This window comes from Xyrauchen texanus, chromosome 30 (genome assembly GCF_025860055.1).
Source record: "Xyrauchen texanus isolate HMW12.3.18 chromosome 30, RBS_HiC_50CHRs, whole genome shotgun sequence".
In the NCBI taxonomy this organism is placed as follows: Eukaryota; Metazoa; Chordata; class Actinopteri; order Cypriniformes; family Catostomidae; genus Xyrauchen; species Xyrauchen texanus.
This window is the reverse complement of record NC_068305.1, coordinates 27,460,747-27,478,614: the sequence shown is the minus strand read 5'-3', so window position 1 is coordinate 27,478,614 and position 17,868 is coordinate 27,460,747. Positions and strand designations below refer to the sequence as shown.

The window sequence follows — 17,868 nt, the reverse complement described above, 5'->3', positions numbered from 1 at the left end:
ATTTCCAAATGAAGCCAAAGCAGGAACAAGTGTTGTGTATCGCCGAGCAACACACAAACTGACAGCCTGCCATTTATATGCCTACAATACAGACAAATGGAGTAATATAAACAGTAAAATGTCCCAGTGCTGTTTTATACTTAATTTCAGCACTCTTGGAACGCAGCTTTTCCATTCAGATTAGAGGACAGAAATTAACTGTTGTATAATTGACCACATACAGTGAACAGAAAAATATTTTGTGTTCTTTTGTGATATTTTCATGCAGTAATCCCATTGTCAACAGTCTTTGAGTTTCCTAGATTCTTTGAAAAACAATGCAGCTGATAAATATAATCTGTTAAAACTTTATAAAAGACCAAAATTAGGTTTATCAAAATATGTAATGTTGAAATACAGCAAATAAAATTCTTTGTGGTGATCAAACAGGCTTAGAAATACAAGAACCAGATCAGCTTAAAGGGATATCCACATTCAAATCAAGTTAAGCTCAATCGACAGCATTTGTAGTATAATTTTGATTACCACTGAAATACAATTCAACTTTTCCCTCCTTCTCTTTAAAAGAAGCAAATATCTGTGTTCCAGTGAGATGCTTGCAATGGAACTGAATGAGGACAATCCGTAAATGTTAAACTACTCACTGTTTTAAAAAGTACAGCCACAAGATGTAAAAAGAAATATGTGTGTTAACATGATTTTAATGTGATAAAACTAAACTTTTCTGTGAAAAGTCATAACCCAATTTTACAACTTTGTTGCCATGACAATGTAATGCCCTAAACCATAAAACCTTACAACGACTGTAAAAAAATACAAATTAAACAACTTTACAGCTCAAATAATACACAGGTTTAACAGAAGAATTCATGTAAGTGCTTTTATAAAATTAGAAGCATCACATATCTGCCTTTAAACCCTTCATAAATTTGCCTCATTCATTTCCATTGTAAGTGCCTCACTGTAGCCCAGATTTTGTAGCCCACAAATGCTGTCGATTGAGCTTAATTAGTATTAAACCTGAAATATTCCTTTAAGTGCATTGCTTACTGTATAGCATTTTTCCCCAGGTAAACATCTACATCCTCTGCAATAGTTTTAGAATAGTTTTAAACTCCTAAGTTTCATCCCAGGTCAGAGTAGATGAACAAGAAAGATAAGACAAAGTAAAGTGGTGGGAAAGATTTTGCTAATTGCAAGTTTACTTAAGTAGCTTAAGTACATTATACTTAAGCCTGATTGAAACTAAACAGTAATACATTGAAAAAAGACACTACACAATATCACCAAGCTTACAACCAAGATTTAAAGAATATATTGCTTCGTAACCATAACGAGAACACAGGGATAAAATGTGGTTATGTAACATGCGTGAATAAGGCCTGTAAGACTAAATTAAATTGATGAACAACCTTTAAAGCTACATAACTATCTTGATTGTTCTTGTTATTAAAGAACAATCTTTAATAACACCGTGTTTTCAAGGAATTTGAAGATGTCCAAATGGAAGTGATGATAAAATTCTACTCTTAATTTTAATAAGCATTTTCTTTTTATTGTCTTCTGTTTGTAATGATGGATCTGAATGTAGTTATTTTCCAACCACTAATCTTATGCTATCCCTGCAGAAAACTTCATGGTGGAATATCACATGGATTTTTCATTGTGCTAAGATCCATTCAGAGAGATTCAATCTAAGTTATGCAACTCACAGTGAAACAGAGAAACAGGACACAGTAGAACACAGTATTTTCCTGAAAAATAAAACCCTTCCGTACCAGACAGCCTGGAACTCTGTAAGATGATGGTGGTGGAGATAAGGGGGAAGCCAAAAAGCAAGGGAAGGAAAGGGTGGCAAGGGTGCTAATAGTCATACCGCTGGCATCAAAATTGCTTACATTAGTTGATTAAGGTTCTCATAATACTGAGACATGGCTACTCTTTTTTAATGTACTGAAACCTTTGAGCAGAGTTCTAGAACCTTCTAAATATAATTGTGTTCATCCTCGCTCATCTCTGCTTCATTTAACTCTTAGAACATTCTGTGATTTCTCAGTTATCTAAGCAAAATACAAAACAAACTTTATACACACACGCCATTTTATACAGAACACTACGCAACTGTCCAAGGTGCTGAAATACAGAGATACAGAGAGAGAGAGATACAAAAATACAGAGAGAGAGAGAGAGAGAGAGAGAGAGAGAGAGAGAGAGAGAGAGAGAGAGAGAGAGAGAGAGAGAGAGAGAAAGAAAGAAAGAAAGAAAGAAAGAAAGAAAAAAATTATCTTCTGATCAGAAAATTAAATTGGGAAATGTAATTCCCTCCCCACCCAATTTATATGGAATATTGGAGCCCTGAACATCAACTTTGAACTAGACAAGAAAAGTATCAATTTGGCAACAGAACAGTTTGACTTTATATTTTAAAATATTTTATACAGTGGCCAGCAAAGCCCTGAGAAAAAAGGAAAATGTACAGAAGTAAAAAATAAATTGTTAAAGCCGATTGGTTTGACAAATATTGTCAAACATCAAGAAAGGAATTACGATCATTATCAAATGAAAAACACAGAGATCCTGCAAGCCAGCACACACAAACCCAATATCATCAAACCCTTAAAATGTACAAGTCACTACTAAGAAGGAAACGAGCTGAACATATGACAGCAAAGCTCAACAAGAATGAACATTCCTTTTGGGATTTATGGAACAATTTAGATGAATCAAAAAAGTCAAACCCATTCCCATCTGTCACCCAAAACTCTGGACAGAACATTTCGGAAACCTCTGTTCACAAAATGAACCAAACTTCAGCCAAAAACATTTGACCTCACAACTACATAATCTGGAACACACAATAAAAGATCAATTAGACCATTTTGGACACCCCCATTTTTTTTTAATTAACTGATGAAATCCCTCAAAAATAAAAATCTTGTGGCTTGGATGGACTATATAATGAGATACTGAAACATAGCAGTCCCAAAATGAAAGATGCTATTCAAAAATAATTTCATTTGCTATCCTGAAAATTGGAAGGAAACTCAAACCACCCCAATTTTCAAAGAAGGGAACAAGTACAGCCCAAATATTTACAGGGGCACATTTGCATGTGATGAAGTCGTCCGAGTTTATGCGAGCAACATCGTGCAAGACCATAAGAAATAGCTAACTCATAAATTATGTACGACTTTTCATGAGAGCGGGTTGACAGACTCAAGAAGACTGATTATAAATTGGCACCATATTTGACCTATTTAAAGACTATCAAGAAAGAAAAATACTGTCAAAGTATCATATGAGTGAGCTCAATCTGTCCGTAGAGACGGGCCGACACAGACAGAACTAAGGAGTCGTGGAGGATGAGCTGCACTTCCTCACTCACTGCAGTAAATATGAGAGAATTAGAAACACTTTCTTTACACAAATAGCTCATATTCTACCTGAATTCCTGGACATAAATGATTAGACAAACTCTCGTATCTTATGGGAGAGAAAGTAGAGTGTATTCAGCTGGCAGCGCAGTATGTGTCCTCCTGTCATCATATGCGAGAGAGAGGTGAGCCCCTCATGATATTAGAGCTCTATTGAAACTGCTATTTCAATTTCCTTCTTCTTTCCCTTTCTCATTGATCTTTGCATTTTACTTTGTCATTTGTTTGTATTTTATTATCATTATTATTTATTTATTGTATGTACATGTTTTTTTTATGTTTGTAATATGTTTATTACTCAATGCTTTGGCAATATTTATTCATTGTATGTGGTCATACCAATAAAGCCAATTTGAATTTAAATTTGAGAGAGAGACACACACACATAGAGAGAGAGAGAGAGAGAGAGAGAGAGAGAGAGAGAGAGAGAGAGAGAGAGAGACTTAAATACTTCTTATGTTCAAATTTGCCAAATTATATGTAATTTCACAGATGGATTTGTAATTTAATCAAACGTTTTAGGGAGATAACCCAAAACGTTTGATTGGGTCATTCTCCTCAGTATACAGCATTCGGCAGTTTTTTGTTGTTGTTGTTGTTGTTGGTGATTTTTTTTATTATTTTTTTTTTTCAGATCAATCACGGTATCAATTTTATTGAAATACCTTACTGCAACTTGACAAATTACTTAATGAACTACATATTAGTCTGCCACATGTAATGCAGAGAAAATTAAGAGCCCTGATTTAAGGGTGACTGAACTCAAGCTGGGGTCTCATATTGGTCTATAACCAGTATGGGAGTTTCGGCAATGAAATACATATGAAAAATACCACGTTTTTGTTTAATAAAGACAATCACTTTAGAATTAAATGGATTTCAGCAACTTTTCAGCATACCCACCTCAAGTTACGCGCCACTACAGAGGGTGCACATTCACATTCTTCAATAGAATATGGAACCCATGTATGTATATTACGTCAAGATTATTTGCAAGATTCATAGCCTAGTGTAGAGATGCATACATAAAAAAAAACCGCACTCATTGAAGAAGAAAAAAGTATTCTTTACCTCTAAAAGTCACTTTGACGATTCGGTCCCCTTTCCCGCGAAGGTCCGTGACCGTCTTCAGGAACACAACTAAAGCCATTTCAACAACAAACAAAAAATCTAGTAAAAATCAACAGATGAAAAGAAAACATTCATCATCATCATCAAGCTCAATGGTGAATCTAACCCAGCATTGTGCAACTTATTACAAAATCATGTCTAATTGTTTATATCCGCTGTATACAACCGGGCAAAAATACTCTCATTGCACAGCCAGCTTCCTCTGTGCGCAATAACACTAAAAGCAGATATTAATAATTAAAGAGCTTTCATTTTCTCCCGCTTTACTATGCGCACATGCACATTCATCAGATCCGCTCCGAGTCTCTCTCGCACACTGCTGTGCGCTTCACCTCTCAACATGAAGCGCAATGTGCTGAGGGATTCCGCCAGCAGAGGGTGCTCGCACACGGGAATGTTATACGGATTCCAGCAAACCCAAAAATGATTTACGTCTCACAAGCTTCTACAGTGATTAATTATTCCAGGCAATCAGAATTACATTTTAAAATGTTATAAAAATCATTAGTGCAATGTTTAAATTCTAGCGAGTAATAAAAAACGATTTATGTTAGGATTTATTGAAATATAGTTTCCAGGCAACCATTTGTTGTCTCATCTGGTGTTGAGCAGGTCAGCTTTTTTCAGACGCAGACCTCAAATTAACAGCTTGTGATTGGATTTTATCCGTATTATCCTTGATTATTCAGCCATGGCTTTACTATGGAATGGGACACTCATGACGCATTACAACAAAACCCGCAATCCACCGTCTCTGATGTCTGGGTAAAAAAAACGAGTTGTGAGAAAATAGATGTGATTTAGAGACTGTAAAATATTTTAGGGTGAGTTTACAGAAATTCCTGGTTACTAATTGCAGGACTTTCACTGTTTATTTTACGGTACCTCAGTACTAAATTTTGTTACATTAAAAGACAACTGTATACTGTGACTTTGTGCAGGGCCAGGAAGTTGCTGTCCCATTGCAGTGCTATGTTACAAAATCAATTATATGTTTTTTAACCTCCAATGTTTGTGAATTGTCACCATTGTTGAGTTTTGCATGCTAAATATTGAAATCTGTGCTTGCCAACTCATAATCAAAATTTACAGTATGTGCAATAACAGGCCAATCATCTCACAGCCTAGCATTGCAGGCATAACTGCTGTCCCTCATTGTATAATTACACCTTTTTTCTTTTACTTTCAAATGCACCATATAGTGTGGACTGTATCTCTTGATCAGACTTAGTCAAGCAGTTCTGTGGATGGAAATGCCTTGTTGATGAGAGAGGTAATGGAGAATGGCCAGTCTGGTTCGAACTGACAAAGTCTAAGGTAACTCAGATAACCGCTCTGTACAATTGTGGTGAGAAGAAGGGTTGGCACTGTTTTGGCACCACGAGGGGGACATACACAATATTAGGCAGGTGGTTTTAATGTTGTGGCTGATCTGTGTATTTAATTATTGTGCAAACAATATGACATCACATCTTTTTGCTTAATGGTATTTAAAGTTAACTGTGCAATTGTTTAAGATTTTAAAGGTACTGTGGACATGTCCCATCTATAAATTCCTGTATGGGAGACCTTTGGCAATTCAACTCCAAATTACTTCCAAAACATCCGATCTGCCAACATGGCCTCTGGCAAAAGCACTTGCAATATTGATGGTATATCTGTGAAGACCATGTGCTCCCATATGCAAGAAAATGCCATCATTATGCCCTACTGGGTCAGGTACAACATTGACTTTAAACGGCAGGAGGAAAACAAGGACTTTAACATGGTAAGAATGATCTTAGAACTGCGTTTCATGGCCTGTGGCGTACTCTATGGCATCCTAAATTGATAGTTTGCAGAATCCATATATTTTATCTCACAGATTTGGGTGAAAACAAAGTGGGAGAACTGGTAAATTGGGACAATTAAGCCTATTCATATATCATTATGCAGATATTCTTCTATTGCTGAAATCAGCCTTAAGTTAATAATGAAAATGGGATGCCATTGATGACACCATTTCAATCATATATTAAAAACTAAGCAAATGACAAATTATCAGAAAATGTCCTACTTTGAGTGGTTAAATCCATTTCTTCTGAAACGCTATGATAGGTGTGGGTGAAAAAGATCAATATTTAAGTCCCTTTTTACTATCAATTTCCACCTTTGACAACCCCCAACCAGAAGCTAACTGAATGTGAAACTGAAGATTTTCAGTAAAAAAACAAAAAAAGGACTTAAATATTGATCTGTTTCTCACCCACACCTATCGTATAGTCTTTGAAGATATGGATTTAACCACTGGAGTCTTATGGATTACTTGTGTAGGATATTTGGAACTGATGAATTTATACTGGAACTGATGTAATACAACGTATTGTTGTATCTGCTCACAATTTCTACTGTAAGGAATTCGCTTTAATAAGCGAATTATGATTAATTCACTTACTGGAGTAATATTATTCTCATGGCTTATTGAAAGTAATATCACAAGTATTTAGGTACAGCTTTGAAGTGAAATCTTTTAGAAACAGGGATGAGATTATTTATCAAAATATACCACAGTCATTCATCTTTGAATACAGACCAACTTTATTGCTATTCTAAAAATAAATCTAATCTAACACATATATACATGATACAGGTTGGTGAAAAGAGTGACAGAATGTGAAATAAATGATCAATACAGTGAAAATTGTATTGGAGTATGTTGACAATGCCTTAAGAACCATTTAACCTTATTTGAGTCTACATCGATTTGCTATCGGATTACCCAAAATATTTAACTAATACACCAGACAAATTTGACATTCGTTCATTAATATGGTACGTGTAGGTAACAAAACATGAAAATCCCTGGTTACTTCCTTGGTTATACAACTTGGATAAAATATTACACACATTTTAAAGAGGTACATCGGTCTATAATCATTAATTTGTCAGTTATACAAGTTAACACTGTTAAAAGCAATTGTCAGAATTACCTAGCAAGCCTAGGTATTGTATAAATCGTGGATTTAAATGCATTCAGTACATTTTAGAAGTTTAAATCAGTAAAGTATTGTGACTTTGTGGGAGATGTTTTTGGATTAAGGAATGTACTTTTTTAAGATGCTGTTTGCTGAACCATGATCACGATGTCACATGATCTGATGAGTCTAAGTGTTGGAAACTGGTTTATATCGCAGGACAGAATCTTGTGTGTCCCGAGTCTCTCGGGAACTCCAAGAGTGTGTGTTCTGTCTTTTATTGCTTCAACCTTTAAACTTAGAACTTTGCAGAGAAGTTTAAGTCATATGGGATTTAGACAAGACTCTTTGTTAGTTTTATTGGCCTGAAGTCTTTCCATTTATGACGTTGTGGAATTCCAGGATCCTGGGTTTTTCCTAGATTCAAATCATGTCGTTTCAATTCATTTGCATGTGAAATACTAAACTTGTATACTGCATTTATGCCCTTTTGGGTACTTCTGAGTTCTGGTCACCATTCACTTGCATTGTTAGGACCAACAGAATTGAGATATTATTAAAAAAATCTTAATTTGTTTTCTGCAGAAGAAAGAAATTTACACACATCTGGAATGGCATGAGAGTGAGTAGATGAGAAAATTGTCATTTTGTGTAAAATCTCCCTTTAATCCCCCATCTCAGGGCCAGACCATGCATTTTGGCAGCCCTAAGCATTGTTTCATCATATCAAGCTTCCTTCGACTCACAAGCTGATATATCCGAGCTGCAATGGTGAAAACGGTCATTTGAGTTTTCACAGCCCATTATACACTAAACACACTGCTCTGCAGATGGATGCAATTGGACACACTGCAGCTGCACCGCACTGGTATTTTGATATTTCGTTAGTACCGGTATACTGCGCAACCCTATATCAGAAGTCCAAAAAAGAAAGAACGATTGTTTTTTATAGTAACAAAACACACATCACATGCACAAATTAATATGTTTAATAAAATTCTGTGCAAATGAATAAGAAAGCATTAAATTACCAAATTAAGCTATTGTACAGAGCACTTGCTGTAAATAGTGGCATATGGTATTTGCATCCTGGTGTATAATAGGAGTACATAATCTAATAAATAGGCTATTTTGACAATGTTATGCTGTTAGGAAAGATGAGAGTGTGGATCCAAATGCAGAATATTTTATTCACAAAGAAAACGAGGGAAGATGATGAAAGTGAAACACTTCGCTAAGAAAGTAAACTAAACGTCACAGCAGTAGGCTGGAGAAATAACATAACTTTTAAACTCACAACCATACTGTCACGATCCCTGTTGTCTGCCCTGTGTTTCACTTGTCACCTGTCATAAACTACACTTCCCATTATTCCCTGCCCTCATCATTGCCAGTCATTCATTGTTCTCACCGGTGTCTCGTTTGATCATCATTATCTCTGTGTATTTAAGCTCTGTTGTTTGTTCAGTCTTTGTCGGTCATTAAATGTTAATGTTTTGTAGATTCTGGTATGTGTTCCTGCCTGAGCCCGTCGTGGATGTTTTCTCTTGTTTATATCTTTTGTTTCCCCTTGTGGATGTTTTGTTTTTTCCAGACTTGTTTGTCTTGTTATTTTCAAAAAAACTGCACTTAGATCCCCACTCCTCGTCTGCCTTCGTCTGATTCCGTAACACATACAAACAAGAACTAACAAGAAAAAGGAGAACAATAGGACTATATACACAAATTAGAACTACAGACATAACAAGGAACAGCTGGGAACCATGATCAGAGGGAATTAGGAACAGGTGTGTATGATGAGGATGTCTGGAAGATGCATGATGGGAAATGTTGTTCAGAATGTAAATTAAAAATAAGAGTCTAGAAGACATGGGAAAACACAGAACAGTTTGTGACAGATGGAACTTAACTACATCGCTTACATAGATTGAAAAGGGGAAAATACTGAAATATGCAAAAGGTGGACTCGAATAATGATCACCCACTTTACTAACCAGCTGTCTTACTAATTTCACCACATCAGATATTGGGCTGAGGGTGGTCAAATTCACATCCTTATTTATCCATGGCTTTTCCTCAAAGTGTATGCAATATTTGTAATTGTTTTGACAGGTTCCATCTGACTATTGCATATAGCTGATAGAATATGATAAAATACGATAGTCATGCATATAGCTGGTCTGTGTGTCCAGTGCTATTTTCACTTACTGTAAATAATTATATGGCTATACTGAACCAGTGGTAGGGGGCACCCAGGTGGCAGTGGGGGCCCTATGCAGCCGCATATGTCGCTTACAAGGGAGGGCCGGCACTGCCCCATCTAATTTCCTTTTTCTCATGCTCCCCTGAGACTGTAAGAGACCATGGATTTCCAGTGATTATTTGTGATGAAGCCTTATGCTGATTCATTACTCAGGGTTAACTGTGGAGCTCTGCTGTCTGTGGGGGTTTTATGTTCAGTTACGTACATGTTGAGCTGCTGGTTTGTGTCTGGAGTCTTCAAGAATTTATGTTCAAGTCAAGTAAAACCACATTTATTGTTAACAATATATTGTCCTAATTTTCCCCCCATGTCATTTAATAAGAGATTATATCATGTCTGCAGTATGGCAGCCTGCCTCAAAAGAAGAATATGAAGTCTCACAGAGTCTGCCACAGCTAAAATTGCCTGCCACCATACAAACTTATTACAATAAATAAATAAACACATAAGTAATGACGAGGAAAAATCTGTTGGTCCCTTCTCTAATTTGAGCTTCTTCAACAAACACAATGGTTACATGCTTCAAGAAGACATAAATGTCTAACTATTAGTATCAACAATTTTTGATGCTGGGGTGGCACAACAGGGTACTTTCCTGCCCACCCCGCAAAGACCTTGCAAGACTGCGATGGGAGAAAGGTGCCCCTATTTGTGCAGGCCCGCCCCTGGCTCACAAGTCTGTGATGGGAGAACAGTACCCCAAATCATGCCACCCCACCCCTGGCTCACAGGATCACGATTGGAGAAAGGTGCCCCAAATCGTGCCACCCCACCCCTGGCTTGGAAGATTGTGATGGGAGAAAGGTGCCCCAAATGTACCACCCTGCCCCCACACAGATCTCGCAGTGGGAGAAAGATATGAAGATAAATCAGTAGCAAAACTCGAGAGCTTGCATATTTTATTTGAGAACTTTTCCAATTAATATTTGTACTCGTAAGTTGAAATGTACACACAGCACCGATGTGAAAACTTGTAAAAGTTGAATGTTGCAATCTGCACTCACAGACTATAATTCAAAGCTTGTGTTCTAAATTCACAATTGCAGACAAGAAGTAAAAAATATGTAAAAGGACATTCACATAAATTCAACTACAGACAAACTTGTACTACACATTAACTTTTGCACTTTAATACATTTTTGCAGTACAACCACAAATCGGCACTTACAACCTCTCAAATCTGGCACTGTAACTTTAAATCTTCAGCCTTGACCTTTGCAACTATTTTGCGAAACATCTGTAGCAAAACTCACTTTTGCACTTGTAAATACAGATGCGAGAGAGCAAGACCAGTATTTGGTTGATGCCTTGCCAATGAAATGTGAGGTTTTTGTACGCAATTACGTGAAGCCACAGTGCCATACTTATCAATACATTTTCCTTTACTGATATACTAACATATATTATTGATGAAGACTACTTTGTGCTCAACAATGTAAAGTTTTACCAGGTATTCAAGTATTGTACAGATAGTACATTAGTGTGATGTCTAAATTTTAAGATAATGACTCGCTGACTGTATATTTTTCCTTAATTATTGATCATCATCAGCAAACTTGCTTCTGCTAAAAGAATAGTGAATGTTTGCTATTTAGACATCACACTAATAGACATCTACCTATACAATACTTGGATTCCTGGTACATTAGTTAATTACATCAGAATTCTTACAGTAGATACAAGTATGTTACAAGGGGAAATTTTGTGCAAGATTTAAAAAATGCACTTCTTTGATCTTATAGTCATGCAATATTTATAAGGTAATACCATGCGTGGGTTGTCACTGTCCTTTTCTGCAACCCCCTTCAGTATATTGTGGCACCATTTGTGGCCCTCTTCAGCCAGTTGCGGCTCGTTTGGAATCACACAGCAGCCCGTTTCAGCTTAGTGCCGCCTGCTCTGCCCCGTTTAGCAGCCGGCCCACCGAGAAAACTCCCGGTTCTCCCTATGGCCAGTCCGCCTCTGGATGTAGTGTTCTCAGACCTTGAATAATTCAAAGAAAACAAGTTAATATTCATTTTTAAACATCTAATTTTTTAACTTAGGAAGAGTTATAAATAAATCAATATTTGGTGGAATAACACTGATTTTCTATCACAGCTTTCATGCATCTTGGCATGCTCTCTACCAGTCTTTCACATTGCTGTTGGGTGACATTATGCCACTCCTGGTACAAGAATTCAAGCAGCTCAGCTTAGTTTGATGGCTTGTGGTCATCCATCTTCCTCTTGATCACATTCCTGAGGTTTTCAATAGGGTTCAGGTCTGGAGATTGGGCTGGCCATGACAGGGTCTTGATCCGGTGGTCCTTTATCCAGCCACATATTAGGGGCAATGGTGGCTCAGCAGTTGAGGCTCTGGGTTACTGACCAGAAGGTTGGGGAGGTTCAAGCCCCAAGATGCCATTGTTGGGCCCTTGAGCAAGGCCCTTGAGCCTATCTGCTCCAGGGGTGCTATATCATGGCTGACTCTGCACTCCGACGCCAGCTTTGCTGGGATATGTGAAAACAAATACATTTCACTGTATATATGCAAAAATTTATGTAAAATGTGTGACCAAAATAAAGGCTTCTATTCTATTTATTGATTGACCTGGCTGTGTGGCATGCTGGAAAAAACAAAATCCAGAGTTGTTAATTGTTAGTGCCTACCGTCTTGGTCATATTCATTTATGTATATCAGCAACCATTCTATGCATGTTGTACATTTTTACACTGTGAAAATAGCTTGTATTTGATCAAAATTCCATTATCGTCAGCAAGCTAACTGAGAAATATGTATTATGGTGCTACGTCCCCCTTTTAGTTGTCTAGAGGATTTAAGAGTACGTAACATATAGTGAAAAGATTAACTAATTTAAGAGAATTAAATGAAAAGAAAACGGGTTCAGTTACCGAAAACTTGTGTGGTGGAATGAATCAGGCAGAGACAGATATGGGTTACTGCTAAATATAGTTATTTGTAATGAATCATAGCAATACACCCAATCTTATTTACAGAGCTAATAGTGAAACCACCAATATCTATTTACAAAATATGTACAAATGGTAGGACAAAACAAATAACAAACCAGACAAAGGAGTAAAGGACAATGAGCGGTGCTAAAGCAAAGAAATCAGCAAAACAAAACGACTCTGTTACTAACGTAACCTCGGTTCCCTGAGAGCGGGAACGACTATTGCGTAAGTAGCTTACGCTATGGGAAAACTCCGTTTCTCGAGAAATATTGAAGTCTTTATGTAAAACGCATTGCAGCTGCACAGCAGACAGTGATGAGCGAGGCAGCTCGGTCATTGGCTGTGCTGCGGCAACTGCTCGAACCAATGACGGGGCGATTTAGAACGCGCCACCAATGGGGCGCTCCCGCTTCAGCGCTCATAGCCTGCTGAAATTAGCATATGAGGGCTATATAATGAGCATCCCGTCATTCCGGTTCTTTAGGTTCAATCGACTGAAGCGACTGACCAAGCACAGGCACGGCAGCTTACGCAATAGTCGTTCCCTCTCTCAGGGAACCGAGGTTACGTTAGTAACCGAGTCGTTCCGTTATCGAGAGGTCTCTCCTATTGCGTAAGTGGCTTACGCTATGGGAACCCCATGTAAAATGCCGTGCGTGCTGACTTCGCTGTATAAAGCCAGAGGCAGGTGCCTGAGCCTTAAAGCAAAGTGATTATTCCACGAGCCGGCCAGAGGCGAGCTATTTAGTGGGGTATGACAGGGCGCCCTTACCTACAAGGTGGGGCGCTCCTTGTACAAACACAAGTACACATCTTATGTACTGAGTTTTTTGTGTACTGGTACGCATAATAAACCCTCTAAGTCGGTCAGAGACGGACCTTATAAGGGAGGAGATAATGCCCAGCATGTACATACTCCAGCTCATTCCACAGTCAGACTGATAGAATGTTGGAATGTAGTGAGGGGACCTGTAGGTTATAAAACCTGATAAATGTCGAAGGCGAGGCCCAGCCTGCCGCAGCACAAATATCTTAAATGGGTATCCCACTCGACCATGCCCACGAGGAGGCCATGCTCCTCGTAGAGTGAGCTCTGACGCCTAAGGGGCATTGAAGGCCCTTGGCTTCATAAGCTAGCGCTATAGCATCCACTATCCAGCGCGATATTCGTTGCTTTGAAACAGCGAGACCCTTAGTTCGGCCGCCAAAGCATACAAATAATTGTTCCGTTTGTCTGAACAGGGCAGAACGTTCCAAATATACTCTGAGCGCCCTGACCAGGCAGAGTAAATTTGCGTCGCCTTCGTCTGCTGAGGACGATAGCACTGCCAGAGATATCACCTGTGCTCTGAAGGGAGTGGAGAGCACCTTAGGAATATACCCGTGCTTTGGCCTAAGGACAACTCTGCAGTCGTTAGGTCCAAATTCCTGGCAAGCAGCGCTTGATGACAGCGCGTGCAGGTCGCCCACTCTTTTAACTGAAGCGAGTGCCAGCAAGAGCGTGGTTTTGAGCGAGAGCTGCTTGAGGTGCACGGTTCGGAGAGGTTCGAACGGGGCACCTTTGAGTGCGTGCAGGACCGTGGCCAGGTCCCAGATCGGCACCGAAGGTGGGCGAGGAGGGTTCATCCTCCTAGCGCCTCTTAGGAAACGAACGATCAGATCGTTTTTTCCTAATGAATGTTCTTTATCAGGACTGTGTGATGCCGCTATGGCAGCCACATAGACTTTGAGCATGGAGGGTGTGTGGCCCGCCTCCAGCAGCTCCTGCAAAAAGGCGAGTACGCTCGGTATCTCGCACGTTTTGGGGTTCAAGCTCTTGGTATCACACCAGTCACTGAACACTTTCCACTTTTGGGCATACAAGCGCCTCGTAGAGGGGGCTCGTGCCTCAGCAATGGTTTTCAGAACTCCACTGGGGAGGTTCTCGGGAACCCGTTGAGGGGCCATGCATGGAGGGCCCACAGATCGGGGCGGGGATGAAGAATCATCCCGCTGGCCTGTCCAAGGAGGTCTTGCCTCAGCAGAATCGGCCATGGGGCAGATTGCATCATCTGTACCAGCTCTGGAAAGCACGTCTGGTTTTTCCAGAGTGGGGCTACCAGGAGCACTGCACATTTCACCTCCCTGATCCGACTGATGACCTGAGGCAGCATCGCGATCGGGGGAAAAGCATACAAGGGGCGGCTCGGCCAAACTTGGGCGAGCGCGTCCGTGCTTTTGAGAAGAGAGGGCAGTGCGCGTTTTCCTTGGAGGCGACCCTCCACCTCGCCAAAGGTTCGCCATAACCACTGAACCGTCAGAGGGTGGAGAGACCATTCTCCTGGGAGAACTTTGTCTCTGGATAGCATGTCCGCTCCTTGGTTCAGGACGCCTGGCACGTGCGCTGCTCTTAGCGAGCGCAGGTGGTGTTGTGACCATAGAATGAGCTCCCTGGCCATAGAGTGCAGGGAGCTCGACCTGAGTCCACCTTGGCGATTTATATATGAAACTACCGTCATGTTGTCCGTTCGGACCAGGACGTGTTCGTTTTTGCAGGTACGGAAGCAGGGCTCTGAGAGCCAAGGCGACCGCTTTCATTTCCAGACAGTTTATGTGTAGGCGCTTTTCCGGGTTTGACCAAAAACCGGAAAAAGGCCTGCCCTCGTAAAGGGCCCCCCATCCTATTTTGGAGGCATCTGTCGTGATCATTTTTCTCCGCGTATTCACGCCCAGACTCATGCCGGTTTGATACCATTTTATGGCTTTCCAGGGCGTCAGGGCTTTTATACAGCCGTGATTCGCTCTGATCAAAAAATGGCCTGAGCGCCACGCGTGAGTGGGGACGTGGCTCTTGAGCCAGCGCTGGAGAGGACGCGTGTGCAACAATCCTAGCTGGAGTACAGCTGATGCCAAGGCCATGAGGCCGAGCATTCTCTGAAATGGTTTGACGGGGGCGTGCGCGCCCGTTCTGAACGATGTTGCAAGGCGTCGAATAGAAAGCGCGCGCTCTGATGAGAGGCGCGCTGTCATCTGCACTGAGTCTAGCACTATTCCCAGAAAAGAAATATTCTGGCTGGGGGATAGCACGCTCTTTGCAAAATTTATTCTCAGACCCAGGCATTGTAAATGGCTGATAGTCCCAAGATCTGTGTGTCATTAACTGAACCTCTGATTGTGCTATGATTAGCCAATCATCGAGGTAATTCAGTATCCGCACTCCCCGCTGTCTCAGGGGGGAAAGTGCTGCATCCATACATTTCGTGAATGTACGGGGGGCCAATGATAGGCCGAATGGTAGTACTGTGTACTGGTATGACTGTCCCTCGAAAGCAAATCTCAGAAAGGGCCTGTGATGAGGCGCTATCGGGATGTGAAAGTAAGCGTCTTTCAAATCCACTGATAGAAACCAATCCCCGGGGCGAACTTGCGCGAGGATGTGTTTGGTTGTTAACATTCTGAACGAGCGAATCATTAACGCTTTGTTCAGATGTCTGAGATCCAAGATGGGGCGAAGGCCACCGTCCTTTTTCGGGACGAGAAAATAGCGGCTGTTAAAACCCGCCTCGCTCAAAGAGGGAGGAACAGTTTCTATAGCGCCCTTCTCTATCAGTTTGAGCACCTCGGTGTGTAGAACATGTGACACATCTTTCCTCACTTTCGTCTCGACCAGCGGGGTGGTCTGCGAGCGAATTGAAGTGAGTATCCGTGTTTTATTATGTTCAAAATCCCATTTCGGCATGTCGGGGATTTTTTCCCAGGCTTCTGCTCGCACAGATATGGGCTGAATGCCGGCTGGGGGTGTCGCAGTGACGTATGGGCCCCGCCGGCAAATCGCTTTGTGCTAACACAGAATCTACGGCTCTCAGAGGCGCAGGTGCGCGCTGAGCAGCTGTATTGAGTGCCGAGTGCAGAGGTGCGTGTGAGAGTACAGGCACATGCGCTATTTCCGAAATGCTGACAGCATGAGTGCTTGAAACTGTATGAACAGTGTTTTGAAGTGGGGGTGCATTCATCATTATGGGCACGCGCGCCACGTTCATAAAGCTTTCCGCATTTAGCGGGGAGTTTCTTAGCTCGCGCATTACATCTGTGATGTTTGTGGCATAGCTGTTTGAAACTGTGTGGGTAGCTGTGTGTAGGGGTGCGTGCAATACAGCAGGCACACGCGCTACACTTATAGCACTTCCCGTTTTTACTGGGGAAGTGTTTATAACTGTGGGAACAGTGCTTGTGTGTAGTGGTGCATACATGACAATAGGCACACGATCTACATATTTGAGACATCCAGCCTGAGCTGGGATGGTGTTTGGCACTGTTTGGACAGTATTGATATGTGGGAATGCGCACGTTAGTGTGGACATGTGAACCCTTAGTGACACAGGCAGAAAATGACTCTTTTAGTGATTTCTGTGTGTCGCCGTGAAAACGGCGTTTGATTGCAGGTGAGCGAGTTTTATGACTGGCCCATTGAGTGCTGTATAGACATTTCCAACCGCCTGTAAGGGGACTGGGTAATGTTCTAATGTTCTACACTGAGCTTACAGCTCTCAGAGGCGCGTGCGCGTGCTGAACAGCTTTGTTGAGTGCGTGTGAGATTACAGGCACGCGCGTTATCTCCGTAATGATCTGCAGAAAGAGCCGGAGAAATGTTAGAAACTACAGTGTTTACGGTTGGGGGTGCATACATAGGCACGCGCGCCACTTCCATAAAGCTTCCCGCTCTTAGCGGGGAGTTTCTTGGCCCGCGCGTCGCATCTGTGATGCTCGCGGCTCTGTTTGGAACTGTATGGGCAGCGCTTATGGGTGGGGGTGCATACTGTGGTAGGCACGCGCGCCACATAAAGCTTTCCGCATTTAGCGGGGAGTTTCTTAGCTCGCGCATTGCATCTGTGATGCTTGCGGCATTTAGAGAGCTGTGTGAAACTGTATGGGTATGTGTGTGTAGGGGTGCGTGCATGACAGCAGGCACGCGCCCTATACTTATAGTACTTCCCGCTTTTACTGGGGAAGCGTTTATAACTGTGGGAACAGTGCTTGTGTGTAGTGGTGCATACATGACAGTAGGCACACGATCTACATTTATGGGTCGTCCAGCTGGAGCTGGGGAAGTATTTGGCACTGTTTGGACAGTATTGATAAGTGGGAGTGCG

At 41.0% G+C, this 17,868-nt stretch overlaps 1 protein-coding gene across 1 annotated transcript in view; it reads right to left on the bottom strand.

The window, feature by feature from the left end:
* Positions 1–4,584, bottom strand: part of LOC127623751 (otoferlin-like) — a 104,753-nt gene extending 100,169 nt beyond the window's left edge. The window contains exon 1 of the mRNA XM_052098234.1: positions 4,506–4,584. Coding sequence (XP_051954194.1) covers positions 4,506–4,584 — 79 coding nt within the window. The remainder of the gene's footprint in view (positions 1–4,505) is intronic.
* Between the last annotated feature and the right edge of the window lie 13,284 nt (positions 4,585–17,868).